Source organism: Patiria miniata, unplaced genomic scaffold, assembly GCF_015706575.1.
Source record: "Patiria miniata isolate m_02_andy unplaced genomic scaffold, ASM1570657v1 HiC_scaffold_24, whole genome shotgun sequence".
Taxonomy (NCBI): domain Eukaryota; kingdom Metazoa; phylum Echinodermata; class Asteroidea; order Valvatida; family Asterinidae; genus Patiria; species Patiria miniata.
The window spans coordinates 19,037,725-19,058,292 of record NW_024037063.1 but is presented as its reverse complement, the minus strand read 5'-3'; the positions used below and the strand labels follow the sequence as shown (position 1 = coordinate 19,058,292).

The window sequence follows — 20,568 nt, the reverse complement described above, 5'->3', positions numbered from 1 at the left end:
CACATAACATCACACATTTGCTGTTTAACCCAAACATGTTTTTCCAAACATCCCCCCCCCTAAAAAAAAGAAAAAATTCTGGACAAAACTTAAAAAGAGCCAGTAGCTGGAAAGAACTCGAGGGATTAAATATTTCCATGAGGGATCAGGCATGGATGTCGGCCGATATCATGTGTCATGTCAAGAGTCAGACTAACATTTAAACAAAGGAAACATTCCTTTAACCATGGTAACTGGTACAAAATGCGAACACAAATTCGGGGGGGGGGGGTGCATTAATTTTTTGGAATGGCATGTAGCGCTATTGCAGAAGTTGCTGACTAGGATGTCGAAAATCTTGTAAACTTGTCTCCATGCTTAAAGTAATGAAATCAGGGCAAAACCTTTTTTTCTTCAAACATTTATCATGTATTAAATGTAATATTTTTTTACGATTATTTAATGACTTGTTTAACTGTAAAAGAGAAATTTGAAACAAAAGTAGATAACTTGATGGAAAATTATGCATAACCCCCCCCCCCCCCCCCCCCCCCCCCCCCCCCCCCCCCACACACACCCAAAACTGCTATTGGGTAATAAGGACGAAGAAAATTGTCAGGCACAAAAGACGAAGCATTTAAATTAAGTTAGTATAAAATGAAGAAAATTGTTAGTAAAATATACCACAGAATCAAATCATCATCACGGCATAAGCCAAGGCCTCGAACAACTAAGTAATATGGACGTAACAAAACATTTGAAACAATGTATAAAATCACAAACCCAGAAAGATTGGAAAGAAAAACACAAGAACATAATATAACACAAATAAACATGATCGAATAATTATCAGGATCAACAACTGCAGACATTGGGGAATTCAACACAGAATAAACGGGTCAACGCAAATGGCAAAAGAAAAAAATCAAATTAACAGAACAGAAACTTACCCTTAACAAAGGCATTTGTCATGTCCAAGTTTCCCAGCGTAATTCTCACAAGACTGGAGTTCAGTCTGAGAAATCCATTACGATCTCGATCCAGAAGTAAAAGCTTGACATCTCCGACATGTGCAGCGTTATCACAGATAGCGGGGTCTCCGAAGCCGGTCACCATGATCTGATTCGTCTGCGGGTCCATCGGCGGGCTGATGCCGTTGTGGACCGTCTCCTCCCCCTTGAAAATCCGGACAATTTGAACTTCGCAGTTGTACTGGAGGGTCCTAGGTTTCCGCATCACCTTACCGACGTAGCCAGACACGATGACATTGGCCAGCTCCGTGCGCTGCTCCAAGGGTTGGGCATCGGTGCATTTTGGCCGGGGTCTGACCCGACCGTGCAGCGGCTGCGAGCCCGCCGGGGCTACGGCGCAAATCACGGCCAGCAACACGCTCAGCGTAACACGGTGATCCATTATCACTCCCCGGATCAAGTTTGATAGTTGGGCAAATAGAAGTGCTCAGTGCGACTGCACTCCAACAAATCCACCACGAGATCTAAAGCTAGTTTACTGGGCTACCTGCACAGTCTGATCGGGGTGTTGATGACTTTTTATGCCAAAACAAGGGCAGAAAAGTCGAGTGATCTACACCCAGCCAGCGACGAACTACGCGTGGTATATCTCCCACCCAAACTTTGCGGTTTTAATGGGCAGCCGGTACATTTACTGGCGCGTCGCATGCACAGGTGCAGATTAACTGGTGCCCGTACCCCAGATGTTGCACACTACCGATGACAGATCCGATAGGGGACCACCCACAAGAGTCCCCCAAGAAAAAAAGTTTGCTGGTAATTGTATGGAACGCCCTCTGTCGTATTATTATGCAATCATTTCCTGGACTCTCAATGCATGAATTTGGCGCGCGCTTTTCTTCGAGGGGGCGGGGCGTTCTTAAAGAGGGCAGTTTGTCTAGAAAAGAAAATATATATATATATATATGAAGAGTGCAGTTTTTAAATAAATGTGATTTTATATATTATTTACATTTATTTCTATGTATTATATTTTTATTTCGAAATACTCTCTTTTTTAGTTTTACAGCTCAAAATACTGGGCTATTCAAAAAAATTCATGATTTTTTTTCAAGTCGTTTTGCAGAGAAAAATAAAAGAAAAAGATCAAAGATCAAACAAAGCAAAGAAGATTACAAGAAAAACTCTGGCATTAACATGACAGTTCTTTATTTCAAGAATAATATAAACAAACTGGTTACTTGTTTTCTTACAAACATTGAGATATTCTGGTATATTTCAAAGTGAGTGGTTAATTGTAGATAACAAAATGTGGTAAATATGCTTATTATGTACAACAAAATGCTACTTAAAATGTAGAGATCTTCGTCCGAAACTTGATCTTTAAAAACTCTTGATATAATGTATAGTTACACGTATATATGTATGACTTATGAAAGTATGTTTTTGTCAAGCATCTTCTTTGTTAGCTCAAGCAACGTTATAATAAACATTTTGAGAGTTCTGAATGTTTCAAATGTGTGAGTTACATATCAAGACCATGAACACAAATGCAGCCATTTTATTGAAAAATCATTACATCTACATGTATATGTAGTCCAGTATTTTCTTACCAAACATGCACAACAATCTTTGCAAAATAAAACACATTTATGGCATTTATATTCACAGCATTACAAAGCCATTACGCTAATTGTGGGTTGCAACACTAAACATTGAGGGCAACAAAGAATCTGTTATCTTCCCTTCGTCTGTCTGTCCTCGGGGTGTATGTAGTACATGTACACCCATAATATGGGTTCGAACCACAATAGAGAACATTGTGCTTGTGTTCTTGGGCAAGACATTTTCCTACAATTGCTTAATTGCCTCGACTGCATGTATTGCTGCCCACATGCACAGTTACGACGTCAACCAATGTGCGATGTACGTGGGTTCGACCATAATAGGGAACATGTTATTTGTGTTTTTGGGCAAGACATTTTCCTACAATTGCCTGCATTGCCTCAACTACATGTATTTCTGCCCACATGCAGTTACGACGTCCAACCAATGGGCGATGTATGTGGGTTCGACCATAACAGGGAACATGGTGCTTGTGTTCTTGGGCAAGACATTTTCCTACAATTGCCTGCATTGCCTCAACTGCATGTATTGCTGCCCACATGCAGTTACGACGTCCAACCAATGTGCGATCGTATGTGGGTTCGACCATAATAGGGAACATGTTATTTGTGTTCTTGGGCAAGACATTTTCCTACAATTGCCTACATTTCCTCAACTGCATGTATTGCTGCCCACATGCAGTTACGACGTCCAACCAATGTGCGATGTATGTGGGTTCGAATCATAATAGGGAACATGTTGCTTGTGTTCTTGGGCAAGACACTTTACTACAATTGCCTACATTGCCTCTGCTGCACGTATTGCTGCCCACATGCACAGTTACGACGTCCAACCAATGTGCGATGTATGTGGGTTCGAATCATAATAGGGAACATGGTGCTTGTGTTCTTGGGCAAGACACTTTACTACAATTGCCTACATTGCCTCAACTGCATGTATTGCTGCCCACATGCACAGTTACGACATCCAACCAATGTGCGATAGTATGTGGGTTCAACCATAATAGGGAACATGGTGCTTGTGTTCTTGGGCAAGACACTTTACTACAATTGCCTACATTGCCTCTACTGCACGTATTGTTGCTCACATGCACAGTGGCAAGGCATAACGAAACAGTCTATCAACATTCAGCAATTCGGTCCATTATCAACCCCCTTAATACACTAACTCCGCCCCTGCTGGTCTATGGCTAATCCCTTTACTCAGTAGAATCTATTGCTGCCCTGTTGATGTTGACTCTGTGAAGTTGGGTAGCTACCGTGCCTCTGAGCCTGCTGGGGGGACTGGTAACTCGTCTAAAAAAAAAAGGGCGAGAAAAATGGTTACCCGATGAAAACATTTTCGCCGAGAGTTGCAAAAATAGATAAAGTATTTTTTTTCTTTAAAACTAAACAAACAAATTGAAAAGTCTTTAGGACAAAAAAATTTAACCAGTGAGGAGCAAGAACAGTACATCTAATAAAGTCAGTATTCCCGTGCTTTTCAAATTTCTTTCCGAATGAATTTTCGAAGAATATGATGACCTTGAACGAATAAGTTGGTTGCTTTAGCATTTAGAGGCACTGATTCCTTCAAAACAAGAGCTTTGTATGTTGCGTGTGTTTCATGCTCGAGCTGAATTTCGACTTGCCCAGAGTCGGGTGTTGCCCTTGGTCTGTACTGTATGCATACACGTACACACACGGAATTGGTATGCGTGTTAATAAGGCACTTGTTGCACTTGGGGCACGACGTTGATGATGAAATTCAGGGCTGAGTTGCAATGTCAGTGTGTGTTGTGCATGGATTTCGACTTAAGTCCAACTCGTGAGTCAAGCCTAAGCTGAATTAGGATTGTCCGGCTCCCAATTCAAAAGCTGAATTTAAAAAACTTGATAACTTAGCGTGGATCAATTTGTTCGTTCAATGTTTCAATGGAAAGTTTATAACGTCTGTAATGCTAACAAATTTTATAATTAATTCAGTTTTAAAATTTATTTCTATGGTGCCACACTCAAAAAGCACGGACCTCTTTAAGGATTTTAGGCCAAAGATATTTTTTTTTTGAGGGGGGGGGGCGGAGGTGGGGGTGGGGGGAGTGTTGTTCTCACCCCATGTGGCTGTGGTTGTGTTTGCTGATGTTGCTGGTTAGGTTTCTTGTGTTGGTATATGGGTGATTCAGGCTTCCGTCTGGGTGTGTAGGAAGATGGCATACTCGGCTGCAGAAAAGAAACAATGAAAATATTGCAAACATGTCTGCAGAACAAGAATTTACTCTCTTACTGGAAACACCAACAAAAGAGATAAAATAATGATATGTTTTACCTTTCCTTGCTGCTGCTGTAGGTGCACCTGCGACTGCACCTGCGGTTGTAGGAGCGCCTGCTGGGCATGAAGCGCCTGTGGATGGGCACCGGCAATCTGTCTCACATGCTGCAAAACGATAGAACAAGAGAATGATACATGAAACAGTCACATGATGCAGAGGGTAACAGGAGAATGACACATGAAATAGTTATTGATCAATAGAACAAATGCGAGAATGATGCAGAAACAGTGGTAAGATGCTGTTGGAGAAATGAGAGAAAGCTACGGGAAACAGTCACATGATACGGTGATGAAACTTGAGGATGACACATGAAACAGTCACATGATGCAAAGGGAAAAGTTAAGATTGATACATTGAACAGTAGTATGCCTCAGAGGGACAAACAAGAGAATGATACAGGAAACAGTCACATGATGCAGTAGGGAAACTTGAGAATGATACATGGAGCAGTAGTATGCCTAAGAGGTAAAAGGAGAGAATGATACAGGAAAAAGTCACATGCTGCAGTGGGTAAACAAGATAGTGACACATTAAAACAGCAGTAAAACAGTGGTAAGCAGTAGTGGGGAAAAAGGATGATACAGGAAAGTCACATGGTGCAGTACAGAAACTTAAGAATGATACATGAAACAGTGACTTGCTTTATTAGGGAAAAAATGAATGATACACGAAACAGTTGCCTTGTTACATAGAATATAGAAACCAAAAGTGATTTTGAAAGTCCGGCTCTGTGTTCAGCTGGGCTACATGTCTGTCTCAGAAATAATCCTGAAGCCGAATATGCACCCATAATTGACCCAGCCCTGCCAAATCCGGGGCCGAAAACCTCCAGAAGCCAGCACTGAAGACGAACCGAGGTTTAGAAAATACCCAAAGACTGACCTGGCCCTGTAGTTTGTGTTGGTAGTGGCCCTGCTCATCAGCATACGGACCTTGCTTGACAGACTGGTCCACTGTCTGTTGCTGGTGCACTGCTATGCTGGCTGCAGAGGCTGACTGGCCACCGTGGATATAACCTGTACAACACACAAATCTGAGTGAAAGGGAGTGTGGCCTAGCGGTTAAGGTTCCTGTCTCGTGATCAGAGGGTCAGGGGTTCAAATCCAGCCGCTGGCCATGTGTTGTGTCCTTGGGCAAGCCACTTTATCCTCACTTGCCTACCTCTACCCAGGGGAGCAAGCAGGGGGAGTGTGGCCTAGTGGTCAGGGTTCCTGACTCGTGAACAGAGGGTCAGGGGTTCAAACCCAGCCACTGGCCATGTGTTGTGTCCTTGGGCAAGCCACTTTATCCTCACTTGCCTACCTCTACCCAGGGGAGCAAGCAGGGGGAGTGTGGCCTAGTGCTCAGGGTTCCTGACTAGTGAACAGAGGGTCAGGGGTTCAAACCCAGCTGCTTGCCATGTGTTGTGTCCTTGGGCAAGCCACTTTATCCTCACTTGCCTACCTCTACCCAGGGGAGCAAGCAGGGGGAGTGTGGCCTAGTGGTTAGGGTTCTGACTCGTGAACAGAGGGTCAGGGGTTCGAATCCAGCTGCTGGCCGTGTGTTATGTTCATGGGCAAGTCACTTCACCCCACTTGCCTCACTCCACCCAGGAGTATAAATGGGTACCGGCATTAGTTGGGGCGTAACTTGCAATGGACTGGCATCCCATACAGGGGGAATAGAAATATTCTCAGTCGTTTCATGCCAAGGAAACTGGAAATAAATGCTGGCCGGATGCGCCATATTGGCTTGCGACAGACTTTACTTAATACTAAGTGAACCGGGATCAAGAAGTTTTGTGATGATGTTTTGACCAGAGGTTGACATGTGGCGTTCGCAAGTTGCAATTAGTACGCAGACGTAAGTATGTCACGAATCAACCACTAGACGACTAATGGTCCTCAACCAAAATTGCTCCAGAATGCACTGTTTTGGGCTCAAAAACCTATCATTGAAAAGTAGAATATAACAGCACTGAAATAAACAGGGTGTTTCAACATTTTCCATTAGCAGTTGTGAGACATTATTGGTAGAATCTCAAAACGAATTCGCACCTTTTGTTTACATCATGAAAAGCCTACCTACACATACAGAAAGATAGTGCTACTGCAAAATCACTATGGAGAGCCTAATGTGACAAAATTTCACACGCAACTTACGATGGGGCTGAGCCTGGTAAGCCTGTGGGGTCTGCTGAGGCACGAAGTGATTCGGGTAGGAGCTGAACGCTGACTCCCCTCGGTATTTGCTGGCACTTGATTGGCTACCCGCTCCATACCCAGCATGCACTGCCTGCTGGCCAGGTGGATAGCCGGTCGCCGATTGGTTGACATAGCTGGAGTTGGCTTGTGAGGTGCTGTAAGGCTGATGGCCTGTAATTATAAGCAGTGTAATTATAACCATTTTTTTAATTCAAGTGATTGCAATGTAAAAAAAGCTACCACATGAGTTTGAAATCCTTTTTTGCCCGCAATGCATTACGGGGAAGTCAATAATCATTTGTAAAATTGCAAAATCACCAGTAAATTACAAGTCAATTCACAAGTCTAGTCACAAGTAACGGGATGAATAAAAACATAGGAATGCTTTTGTCACAGTTTACCGAATAGCTTGCGAGTTGACTTTGGACTGGACATCTTATGACTCACTTGTGATGGACTTGTGATGTCTCGTGATCCATCACAAGAACCTTGACGACACTACTATGTCAAATTTCTTGAAAACGGCTTCCTGTCTTACTTACCTTGCCTATTTGAGCATATGATTCTGATTTGTGATTAAACTTGTGATTGACTTGTGATTGACTAGTGATTGACTTGTGATTGAACTGTGATTGACTTGCGATTGACTTGCAATTCACTTGTGATTCACTTGCGATTCACTTGAGATTCACCTGCGATGACTTGTGATTCATTTGTGATTCGCTTGCGATACACTTACGATTCCCTTGCGATTCACTTGTGAAACACTTGTGATTCAATTGTGATTCAAATTATGATTCACTTGCAATTCACTTGTGATTCACTTGCGATTCACTTGTGATTCACTTGTGATTCAACTTGTGATTCACTTGTGATTTACTTGTGATTCACTTGCGATTCACTTGTGATTCACTTGTGATTCTTTTGTGATTCACTTTTGATTAATTTGTGATTCCATTGTGATTCACTTGCGATTCACTTGCGATTCCTTGTGATACGCTTGCAATTCCCTTGCGATTCACTTGTGAAACGCTTGTGATTCACCTGCGATTCATTTGTAATTCACTTGTGATTCACTTGCAATTCACTTGCGATTCATTTGCGATTCATTTGTGATTCACTTGGGATTCACTTGCGATTCACTTGTGATTCACTTGTAATCCTTGCTTACCTTGCCTGTATGAGCCATGAGAGGCCTGGCTCTGTCCGTACGGCCCCTGGGCATACGGCCCTTGCTGCACTGGATGCTGAGGGTACAGTTCAACCACTGGCGGAGACGGGCTACGATTTCTCTTCACACCCTAAAATAAAATATAAAAGGAGGTAGCGAATAACACAAAAAGGGAGGTACCAGAATACCAATTTTAAAGAAGAAATTTGAGCTAAAATTTCTCATGGGAGATCTCAAATCATCCGCGAAAGTGGCAAAACAAAAGTGTGGCATTTGACAAACAATAAAAAATACTGCAAGTAAAACTTGTGCTATCCCCCTGGCATGCTGGCAGTTTGTATACAGACAGTTAGTAAGGACAATCTGTCAAATTTGCCTGGAAAGTCTTAAATTCTGTAAAAGCACAATCCTCAACAATGAGGAGGAAATGTACAATTGGAAAATAGGACAAACAACTTGATATTATTGTCCTGCTTCATTTCCCAATTCCATGTCAAAATTTTGTACCCCTTTTATAGTTCTCCAGAGGACTCGTAAATATCCATATTGGAAAGGATTGTTTTTACGCCAACCTTCTCTCCACAGACAACCTTTCAGGTTCGGTTGAGATTGATGACTGAATACACACACACACAGACACACAAGTTGTTTGTTTATGGTGAAAATCGAGGATTTTCTTTTGTTCCTCTTCCCTTTTCCTTTGGTTGTACTCTAACTTTTTCACAACAGCTCTCATTGGTTTTGTACACGTTTTCCAGGATCTCGATTTGGTGCCTGTCCTCGATTCAGCTATGATGTTGCACGTACATGTATGTGTCCTCGATTAACACCATAAGCAAACGTACACAGACACACAGAAGGAATACGCGATCGCAATATCCCCCTTTCTGGCTTGAAAGCCAGTGGGATAAAAACCAAACAACTTATACGATTCAAATAATATTGTGGATGTTTTCATCATCTCCTCAGGACTGCTCAAATTCAGTCAAATATTTGAATTAAAAAAATGCTATTCAGATATAATATTCTGTAGAGGGCAAGTCCAAGAATTCACACACACTATGTCCCATACTTAACCTAAGATGTTCATGGATTTTAATCTTTTTTATTCTACTGTTGGGCATCTGCAAGGGAGAAACCCACAAGAATTTTTAAGTTATTAGTCTTTGCGATGGTTATGTAATAAACGAAACCATGGCGTTTCTTATGGGACAATAAGCGAACCTTTTATTGGACTTACTCTAATTCTTGAACTTACCCCTAATTGGCACAGCCCTAAGAAAGAAACTGATTCTCTCTGAAATTGCACTTACGTGGACACCCTGCGTAGGTTGTTGCGCTGCTGTTCGGTACACATGTCCCTTGTCCAACATGGCAGGCCTGCCTTGCATATGGGCACCTGTATTCATAGCCAAAAATGTCACCATAAAACTGGGCCGAATTTCATACCTCTACTAACCACAGAATTCCGCGCATACGATTACCATTTTGCGCTAACAGCGGTAGCAGAAAAATTCTGCGATACCCTGTAAGCACAGAATCCTTTAAGTTATGGGATGTACGCATGTGCAGAAGCCAAAATTCCTGGCTAACCCGTGAAATACGCTTACAGTAAGCATGGAATTGTTCTGCTGCAGTAAGCAGAGATTTCTCGCTAATCATGCTACAAAAAGGAAAAACATAATTAAGGGAACGCTCAAGACAATGGACCGCTCAAGATTTGGTCTTAAACCCCGCCACCTTTGGTTTGTGTGTATTTGGCACAGTGCTTGTGACCGACCTTGGCCAAGCTATCGTAGTCACCTGACCAAAAGTCGCGATCGAATTTGTCAAAGCGCATTGTTTGATTGGCAGGCAGGTTGCAAAGTAAAAAAAAGTTGCAAATATTCGGTGTGTTTTTTTCAATTTCTTGTTTAACTGCTAACGCAATTTTCTGGTTTATTAAATTTTTTTAATTCTTATTTTAACTGGGTAGCCCATTCAGTGGAATCCACTGGTCTCCCATGGGGCCCAGTAAAGAGAAGACAAGGTAAAGAAGTTACAGTTTTAGATGTGGGACGAAAACCCCCCACAAGAATTTTCTGAGGAAAACCCACAGAATCAAGTAGGGACTGAAAACCCAATCCACAGATTGGCCCAGGCAGGAATCGAACCCAGATCACAATGGTGGAAGGCAAGGAAAGTGCCGCTACGACAACCTGACTCCCCTGAGACAATCAATATCAAGTCATTTTGGGAAGGTACGCCAAAATTAATAACCTACCCTGAACGATCATGTGTGGTCCTGGCATGTGCATCGCAGGGTGATACTGGTGATGACCCATAGCAACCATCAAGTCACTGTAAGGTCAAAGGGCAAATATTTGTATAAATAAGAAATGATACAGATTTGAAAACATGCCAGCAAGCAAAACGATAGTGCCTCTTTTCAAAATCTCTCTAAAATGTAGAGTTGTACGACTCAAGTCCGGGACTCGAACGTGAGTCAGCCTCAAGTTGTAATTTCGGTGACTCGGACTCGACTTGAGCGACAGCGACAAAAGACTCGGACTAAAACAATATGTATCGTGACTTGGACTTGAAAACTAAGGACATGTGACTTGTGAGTCCAGGTAATTGTGGAGTCCTGATTGCTGATTTGGGGGCTACTGCATATACGCATGTATGCATTCAACTCGATCACATGACTCATGACTCGGACTCGGACTCAAACCAAATGACTCACGACCGGGACTTGGATGTGACCCAACTGACTTGTGACTCAGATTCGGACTCGACCCAAGTGACTCGAGACCTGGACTGGACTCAAACCCAGTGATTTTTGACTCAGACTTTGACTCAACCTAAGTGACTCAATTTATGGACTCAGACTAAACTCAACTGAGTCGAGACTCGCACTTGGACTCAACCCATGTCACTCAGGACTCAGTTGTTTTTTTGTGACTCAGTCTTGGGACTCAAATCAAGTGACTCATTACTCAGACTTGGATTTGACCCAAGTGACTCGAGATCGAGACTAGATTCAAACCAAGTGATTAGTGACTCAGACTCGCACTCAAACCAAATGACTCAAATTTTTGGACTCAGACTCAACTCAAGAAACTCAATGACTCACAATTAGACTCAACCCAAGTGACTCAAGTACCACTGAGAAAACAAACCTCTTCTCCTTCATTTGTTGACGTCGGCGGTTATCACCCTCATTCAGAACCTTCTTCAGTTGCAAGAACAGCTCATGTTTGTCCGTTTGAAGAGACTTCAATTTCTCTTCCATTGATTTAATCTAAAAACAAAAGGCAAAGAAAGTAATAATTTGAAGAAAAAATACCCTCAAAACTGTGACAAGAGACTACACACTTCGGATGTGATTTGGGGAGAATGAGACGTGTTTAATTTCCAATGTTTCATACTTTTTGGGGCAAACTATAGGACTTTCCCCCAAAAGCTGAGTTTTGTAATTCTACACTGTTACCAATCAATCAATTATCAACCTACCTGATCCTTGGTCTCTTCCAGGGATAATGATTCCGCCTCCGCCTTCTTTCTCAGACGCTCCGCCTCCTCTCTCTTCCTCTCAATGGCTTTATCTGCTTCTTCCTCCTCTGTTAAAACCAATTTAAAAGTCTTGCTTTTAAGATTAGTCACATGAATGTGGCAAGCATCGACTCATTTTGAAGATTTTATATATTTGAAACAATCTACTACATCGAAAATTAAATAAAAGGAGTCTCCACTGTAAAAACAAAGAGTAAAAAAGCTCTGCTAAAAGCCAGAAGGACAACAAAAGCCATCAGGAGCATCTGCTACAAGCCCATTTTGATGACGTCAAGGTACAGCTCTACAATCACACAACTGTTTTGTGCCTTACATTGCGCATAGTGAATGCATTTCACACATTTCGATTTAGGATTCGCTCCTGAATTGAAACAATTTAGGCCTATTGTTTGACAGCACGTTTGATTTTGAGGATTTAACAAAGGAGAGATATACAAAGTTTTTACACAGATCTTCTCCCTGGCAGAATTAATGAAATGATGGGAAGCTTGAGAATTCAACGACAAAAGAAGCATCTCTGCACCGTGTACATTTAATGCCATGGAAACAAATACCTCCCAAGCAGCCTTGATTGTTGTGGGAGTGCTAGTGCCGTACCATGACATAAGCAAATGGGTCTTTTATTGACGCAATTTTTCATTCTGAGCACTCTGGCTTTTAGCAGACATGGCAGAGCAGCTTTTTAATTTCTATATTTTTTCAGCTGAAACCCTTATTTAATTTTCGATGCTGTAGACTGTTTCAAATATGTATAAAATGGTCAAAATTAGCTGATGATTGGCACATTAATTAACCCTAACTCCCTAGGCATTTTTGATAGGATGCAACCTCAATCCTGCAACATCCTCCAACTGTCTCCATGTAAAAATTGCATACAGCCTCAATCCTGCAAAATCCTCCTTTATTTCTTGAGTGTGGTCCTTGGAGGGGTAACCACTGCCTCAATCCTTCAAAATCCTCCTTTATTTCTTGAGTGTGGTCCTTGGAGGGGTGACCACTGCCTCAATCCTGCAAAATCCTCCAGCAATCACTGTCAATATGTTGAGGCTCGGCCAGTGACATCCTGGAGCAGTGCAGAGGATTTCAAGTATAATCTAGGCCTAAATGTATGCACGGCTGAGCATAAACAACACAAGGTCCGGCCCAAGACCTTGACACAGTGCATCCTCCAAAATCAGCCACACACTTTTGCCTTATGGCCTCAATCCTGCAAAATACCCCATTTTGCAGAGAGGATTTTGGAGGATTTGGGAAGGTTAGGGTTAATGTGACCCTAACCCTAACTGAAACTCCATCACTGAAACATCAATGTTACATTTGGAGAAAAGAAGTAACAGTTTAGACAAGCATTGCAATAGTCAAAGTCCAACAATTTCCTCATCTGGCAAGTACTTTAAAGATATAGTCCATCATTTGTAATTTGTGCATTTTGTTCGTTTGAAGCAACAAAAGTGTTCAAAATCTAAAGAAGGATACTGAACAACTAACCTGATGAAGTTTCAGCTCAGCTTCAGCTGTATATTCCGAGAAAAACAGCATTCTAGGATCTCAATTTCAAATCAAAAGTTGCTGAATCATGTTTTGAATTGTTTTGAATTGCAGCTATACGCGATGTCGCGCACTGATCCGACGAATTATAGCAACCGCGCGCGCCTGTGCGTCGTTCCAATGCTTGCGCGCACTGCGCCGAATAACAAAACGAACTACTAATTTAAATTTTCCTACGGTGCGTCTTAAGACGTGCCGTTGGAAAGGCCTTCTTTCGTTGATTAGGCAAAATAAAAAAAAACACATGTTTAGCGTCCTGCCTCTTTGACAAAAAGGAAGGAGGAGGCCCTTTTTTTTTTTTTTTTTTCAAAATGGCCGCCCGACACATTTTTCAAGACAACGCAGCCGGGCTATTTTTCAAGATGGTTACCAGTTTTTTTCAAAATGGCCGCCACTTGGACTCATTGACTATTTCCACAGCTTTATACACGGTATAAAAGTCTAAAAATGTGATTTCTTTCGTCAGAGATCGTTAAAATTTATCAATTTTTGTCTTTAAAAAAAAAAAAAAAAAAAAAAAAAAAAAGGAGGCGGCCTCTAAAAAGGAAGCGGGCGGGGACGCTAAACATGTTTTTTTTTTTACTTCGCCTTACTTCAAAATGATAGCTTGCCAGAAAGATTAATTTCACAGGGAGTTTAGTCCACTTACTATCTTTCAACCAAGTACGTTTTTCAACAATAATACGCCAGTTACTTTTTCGGATGGCTGCAAATGATGGACTATAGCTTTAAAGAATTGAAAAAAAGTCATCATAGATCATCACGAGCCGCCTTTTCTAGTTAATCACAAGTGCATCAAATCACAAGCTTTTCAAGTAGTCTGTGTCATAGGAATTTCTTTGTCACCGATCATACTCTGCTGCTTATGACTTGACTTGGGATGTGACCGGTGTTTGACTTGTACTGTGTAGTTCGTTGCTTACCTTGCCGTTTACGTTCCCGCTCTTTGAGTATGTGATGTCGCAGTGCGGCAGCCATTGCCTGTGTGAGTTTGGGCCGATCCAGAAGGCCTGGCATGGTGCTCCGTTCCAAAACGAGAAACCAAGAAACTGCATAAACAGAAACATTGAAATGGACAGTAAATGGACACTCTTGTATCTAACATCAGCAATAATTTATTCAACCCTCCTACCACGTTTCGCGTTGAAAAAAAAAACTTTTGAAATAGTTTTTACATCAATTTATATGCTGAAGGTGTTCTTTGTTGCCATTTCTACCGTATACAGCTGTTTTTGATTTTCCAAAACTTCTACAAAATTTGTTGACGCTGGGTTGACGACCGTTGAAGTTTGTTGACGCCAGTGACGCTTGTTCAAGTTGTTGATGCATGTTACTTTTTTTTGTTAGTCTGTTAGTGTTAGCTGGTTAGGCATGTTAGGACTAGGACCGAACATAACTAACCAAATAAATTATGAATACATCAGTTTTACATTAAATGTTTTATTATATAACTTGGAGTAATTGCAGAATACCCCGCCACGCGAAAATTACCCCCTAAAAATAAATGGCTACGCAGTCGGAAAATGTTGCAGAAATGTCCAAAGTACATGTAGATGTCTGGAAGTGGATACCCGCGCGGATACATTAAATGCGGGGTGGATTTAAGCGCTGGAGGGTCTAAAGAGGGCGCTATTGCCCTGTATTATTTTTGAGAACGAAGCATCCATATATCCATGTTGGAATATAACGAAGGCAGAGACAATGTGATTTGAATGGGGAGCAGGGGAAAAACGTCTAAGTCCAAAGTAGGTGCCAGGAAGTGGATACGCGGATACGGGGATACGGGGTGGCGTACGCGTGTGGTTTTGGGGAAAAACGTCTAAGTCCAAAGTAGGTGCCGGGAAGTGGATACGCGGATACGGGGATATGGGGTGGCGTACGCGTGTGGTTTTGGTTGAGCATCCAAGCGTGACTCCGTATCCGCGTATCTGGATACGAGGTGGGATAGGTGAGTGGCGGGGTATTCTGCAATTGTGCCTATAACTTAATTCCAGGTTACAACATTAACAATTCATCTAAGTTAAAACTTGGGTAAAAGTTTCAGTCAGAAATAATGTGGCAGTCTTTATTATCACGAAATAGATGCAATTACCGGAAAATAGCATAATTAATCCAATAGGGCCTATTTTATAAAACTTCACGTTCAAAAATGAGGTAACTGATTCAGTGAAAGGAAAGAATACAGCAAATGGATATGGACATACCTTTACTGAATTGGGAATAAGAGCAAGCAGTGTTAATCGATTTAATTTTGCTGCCACCGAAAGGAAAAGGATTCTCAAATGGTCGCCATCTTTGAAGGGAAACGATTCGGTAAACTTCGGCTTTCTCCGGAAATACAAGAAATTGGAAGTTATCAGACAACGAATCTGCAATATATCCCCAAATCTACTGTTTACTTCAAATTAAGTTTAGAAAATTATTATTTTGTTGAAAAATAATAATTGTTCTTGAAACATTCATTGTTTTTCGTTTATCCGATGACGTTCGCCAACTGTTCGGTTGTGTTGGGATTGACTCGGGCAAAGATCGGTCTCTTTTATCCTGCAAGTGAACAAAATGCCCGCGGTAGGTGAACGCGGCACGGAAAAACCGATAATTTATTGGATAATTTGGTCGTAATATTTAGCGTAGACTAATTATATGATATCTCCTACTAACTGTGTATACTCTGGGCTTACATTTGGGTGGATTAAACCTGTATTTAGTGGGAATTTACAAGGTGAAATTGTAGGATTTCGCAAGATCGTTCACGCATACGCGAATGCGGCCGACATGGTCGATGGGAAGGGCGCCACCACTGAATTCTAATGGCGTTGCACGTGGTATGCGTGGAGTGAAAATGAACCCCCGGTCCTAGGCCGTACTTAAATATGTAAATCCATCTCAAAAAGAAGGCATTTTCACAAACTGTAGTTGATTGAAAATGTAACTGATATCCCATCCAATTTGCTTTAAGATTTTTTTTTTTTCAGGAATATTTGTCATGACTTGAGAATTGTGTCCCATAAATGAGCAACACATGCACAGCTCATGATGCATGATAAATTTTCTGAAAAGTTGCACATTTAGTGAGTGTTAAATCTTAAATTGGACTGTTTTTTCACTTGATTATAGCCGCCCATTCAATCTTCTGGCACAATTGCAGAATACTCCGCCACTCGATCTATCCGCCTCGTAGCCGGCTACGAGGTCACGGCTGATTGACCTCAATATACATTCTCAGCGCTACTTGTATGTACTACGCCGAGTATGCGTCATGCTCCATTGCACTCCCACTTCGTGACCGCGTAGCCGCCAACAGGGTAGTTGGTTTGGACTTAGAATTTTTTCAGCAACTCCCATTCCTTTTGTGTTGCTTCGTTCTCAAGCATATTCAAGGGGACTCCCACTCCGTAGCCTCGTAGCCGCCAACAGGGTGGTTGGTTTGGACTTAGAATTTTTTCAGCAACTCCCATTCATTTTGTGTTGCTTCGTTCTCAAATAATGGACCCCCACTCAGTATCCGCGTAGCTGGCAATGGACTTGAATTGTTTCTTTTGCAGTGATTCCAACCTCGTAGCCAGTGATTTTAGGGGTGTATTTCCGAGTGGCGCGGTATTCTGCAATTATTCCAACTCCCCCTCTAGACGTCTAGTTATCCCGTTACCCTTAATTTTCAAGGTAAATTTGGAGAGATTTGTCCAACATGACCGCTTCAATTATTGAAGTCGGGAATAATTTTGTATTATTGTAGTCAGGAATAATTTTGTAATGACAATGCGCCTATTTTTAGATAATTACAGCTACTTGAACACTCGTTTGATGAAACACTGTATTTCTCCAAATTTACTTCCTCTTTTGTAAAAAAAAGTCCATGAATCAGAAAAGATGAAATTATTTCAATAAAAAGTAGGATTTGATTTTTAACATGAAAGAGGAAAATGTTGTCATTGGGCGGAAAAATACCACCCAAAAAAATTCACACACCCAAAAACTGTCCATAGGAGAATTGAACCTGTCCTAATTCCCAACATGCACAGCACTAAAAAATTAGCGCCTTATGCTTTTGAACCGCTTCAGTCAGTAAATGAATTTTAAATGTACGGATTCACACTTTTTTTTGGAAAGATTTCCATATAAGAAGTTTACTAATTTTCCTCTGTATTGACTAACAAGCCCCCAGATAGCAATTTCATGTCATCAAAGTCAATTTGAGCAGTGAGAAAATACAAGCATTTTCTTAGAAAACACTTAGAATTTTTCAGTCCAGTCTCATAGGGTTTGTACACAGGGTGTTGAGTGAACTTCATATACTATATATGGAAATCTTTCCTTTTTTTTTTGCTTCTCCGCAACTAAACACACATAGGCTAGGCTGTTGACCAACAGGGTTATGTTGTGATCGGTTATTGACAGAAAGTGTCATTTTTTTTTCCCCAGAAAAAAGCAAAAGCAAAGGTAAACAAGAAGGGCGCCAAGCCTGTGGTCAAGGGGAAGAAGAAGAGGCAGACCCTTCACTTCACCATCGACTCCAGCCTGCCGGTGGAAGATGGCATCATGGACGCTGCCAACTTTGTGAGTAGAGTGCGCCCTCAGCAGTTCCAAAGACAAACTTGATTCCAATCCCCGACCGCAGCCCTTTACATATCATGAAGGATTTCACACAGCTTACTTAAAGGGAATATACATCATTTGCTTTTGCTGTAATTTTCAGAAATGGATGGAATTGGGGGGTTGGAAATATATAGCGAATATAGTTACACTTACTTTTTTGAGGTTCTGGGTTCGAAAATGCTATAAAAACCAAGAAAAACAATCATTTTCCTGTAGTCTGGTTCCCTGACTCTATATAAGAAGAAACAGAGCAGTTTACATACATTGGGGAATTGTAAGGTCAGGGAACCAGTCTAGCTGGCTCGTACCCGTTCATAGGTTTGTAATCGATTGCAAACAAGTGCGATGGTCAATTGGGACCAGTATTTGAAAAAAAGCCAGTTTTTTCCAACGCTGATCGGCCGATCTGCGTTGAAAATTGATACAAAAATACCACTTTTCTTGAAAATGACAGTATACCAGGTGCCATGATTTTACAGGATGCTTTACACTGTCATTCACTAACAGTCCAGCAAGGTATTTCAGAATGACTTGGTAGTTTTATTTGTTGATGTTTGCAAATGTTGTATTTTCCCTTTAACACAGTACTGAAATTGATTAAGGCAAGGAACTTGGTCACAGTGTCCAAAAAAGTTGTTGTGATCAACTGACCATTGTGCAGTGAGGCTTGAGGGAAATTAAACAAGAACTCATAGGAGTTGAGGCCAAGGATTAGCAGTGTCTGAACAATTAAAAAAATTCAAAATTATGCTTTGTGGTTATGTTATTTCAAAAATATTTGCACGGACACTTTTTGGGGACGTACGGTTTAGTTTGCAACACCTTTCAAGGTGCAAAAATAAAACGTAAATATTATTTCTGAAAAAGGGAATCTTTATAAGCAATTATTTTATAATTGATTTTTAACTAAATATTGTACTTAACGAAAAACTGTACTAACTGTGTTTCTCTGTGGATTAGGGTTGACCATTCCTAGTCCAACTTAGGGACCTCTTCCCTAAACAAAGCACCCCTTTGTGGGAGCAACGCACCCCTTCAGGGGTGCAGTGGTTAGGGCCATCTTCCCTAACCTACCTTGCCTTTCTCTGCTTCGACCACACCCCACCCCCTTCCCTCGAATCACAGGAGACGTTCTTGCAAGACCGCATCAAGGTGGACGGCAAGACCAAGAATTTTGGCAACAACGTCAGCATCGAGCGCAAGAAGAGTAAACTCACCATTACTTCCAATGTCCACTTCTCCAAGAGGTGCGTGCATAGGAATACCTAGGCTATGCCGGATCTACCACATATTCGATTATCAACCGAATATCCGAATAGCAATTTGTCGATTCAAATATTCAAAAAATGTGAATAGTCTCGAGCAGATGATGAAAAAATGTCCACAGTGTTATTTTAGTTTTATTGTTTGTCCAATGCCGCAGTTTTGTTGAAGGCCACTTTCAAATTATCTCAAATGCCACACTTTTGTTGAAAGCCACTATTGTTGAGAGCTTTCATGAGGACTATTAGCTCAAATTTCTTCTTAAAAATTAATCGAATATTAGCCATTCCATTAAGTGTTCTTCATATTACATGTATTTTTAAAAGTTCTTTGTCAATTTTTCAACAAGCGCAGGCGCACGTAGATCCTGATCAAATGGTTTTACCGGAAAGGCTGAATTTCATGATCTTTTTTCTGTTCTGACATTAACTGCGCAATAATAAAATAGTTTTCAGCCCAATCACCCAGCGTTTGTTAACTCAACAAACACAAATCTCTAGTTATTTATTTTTTCATTTTCATCCTGACAAAACAGGTATCTGAAGTACCTGACCAAGAAGTACCTGAAGAAGAACAACCTCCGTGATTGGCTTCGCGTCGTCGCCTCGGGCAAGGAGACCTACGACCTCCGCTACTTCCAGATCAACCAGGAAGAAGATGAAGACGAGGACGAAGATTAAATCTAAGAAATTGCGCCGGACGTCACGCCCTTCCAACCAACCAAACAATTATAACAAATATCCTAACTCGGTCTCTCAATATTTTCAAGATACAATATCTCAGTTCTCAGTCTGCAATAAAACATGTCATTGTGCAGTCATATTGTATGATGCACATTGTGAAAAACTCTGCATCGGTTTGATACAATATCTGAGTTATCAATTTACAATTCAATCAAACAGTCGCAGCGTTGTCATATTTTGTGGCGCATGGTGTTTAGGTTTTGGCAGTCGCATTCACGCAGGTTCCCCGTGTCACTTCAGCTGGTTTGGCAAGTTCACGTTTATGCTTTTGAGCACTGTTCACATCTGCAGGAACTTTTGTATCTAAGATCGGAATAAAAGGCATAAGACTTTGCCACAAGGAATTTAGACTTGTGTGGATACTGGAGTTTGTTTTAATGTATTGAGTGAATTTTTGTTAAATTTGATCAACTTTATAAAAAGTGATTTTTTTATAAGAAAAGTGTTGATACATTTGCTTGGTATTTATATCTTGTAATTTTTTTTGTTCTTTCAAACAAATGCCTCTTGTGGGCAAAGAAGTTTCGGTTTGATCGGCATGATTTAAATGCATGAATTATTTTCCAGTGAATAAAATAGGGTTTAACTCTTGCATAAAATGAGTTGGAGGGCTGGGTGGAAAGAT

General features: G+C 41.2%; 3 protein-coding genes across 4 annotated transcripts; 1 reads left to right on the top strand and 2 right to left on the bottom strand.

Moving 5' to 3' along the window:
• Nucleotides 1–894: 894 nt before the first annotated feature.
• Nucleotides 895–1,689, bottom strand: LOC119732644 (agrin-like). Its single transcript, XM_038206267.1, has one exon. The coding sequence runs from the start codon at nucleotides 1,390–1,392 to the stop codon at nucleotides 910–912; it is 483 nt and encodes a 160-aa protein (XP_038062195.1). The 5' UTR covers nucleotides 1,393–1,689; the 3' UTR covers nucleotides 895–909.
• Nucleotides 1,690–2,122: 433 nt separating this feature from the next.
• LOC119732005 (G protein pathway suppressor 2-like) lies at nucleotides 2,123–16,211 on the bottom strand. 2 transcript variants are annotated; one of them, XM_038205355.1, is made up of 12 exons: nucleotides 16,023–16,211; nucleotides 14,265–14,390; nucleotides 11,734–11,840; nucleotides 11,400–11,521; nucleotides 10,502–10,578; nucleotides 9,552–9,637; nucleotides 8,239–8,368; nucleotides 7,026–7,238; nucleotides 5,767–5,900; nucleotides 4,881–4,988; nucleotides 4,667–4,774; nucleotides 2,123–3,871 (listed from the first exon to the last, which is right to left on the bottom strand). In XM_038205355.1, the coding sequence occupies exons 2-12, from the start codon at nucleotides 14,356–14,358 to the stop codon at nucleotides 3,779–3,781; spliced, it is 1,272 nt and encodes a 423-aa protein (XP_038061283.1). In that variant the 5' UTR covers nucleotides 14,359–14,390; nucleotides 16,023–16,211; the 3' UTR covers nucleotides 2,123–3,778. The 2 variants fall into 2 exon arrangements, with proteins under 2 accessions (XP_038061283.1, XP_038061282.1); XM_038205354.1 differs by lacking the exon at nucleotides 16,023–16,211 and adding an exon at nucleotides 15,546–15,679.
• LOC119732006 (60S ribosomal protein L22-like) lies at nucleotides 15,816–20,291 on the top strand. The gene is made up of 4 exons (XM_038205356.1): nucleotides 15,816–15,909; nucleotides 17,764–17,898; nucleotides 19,063–19,184; nucleotides 19,736–20,291. The coding sequence occupies exons 1-4, from the start codon at nucleotides 15,901–15,903 to the stop codon at nucleotides 19,878–19,880; spliced, it is 411 nt and encodes a 136-aa protein (XP_038061284.1). The 5' UTR covers nucleotides 15,816–15,900; the 3' UTR covers nucleotides 19,881–20,291.
• The last annotated feature ends 277 nt before the right edge of the window (nucleotides 20,292–20,568 follow it).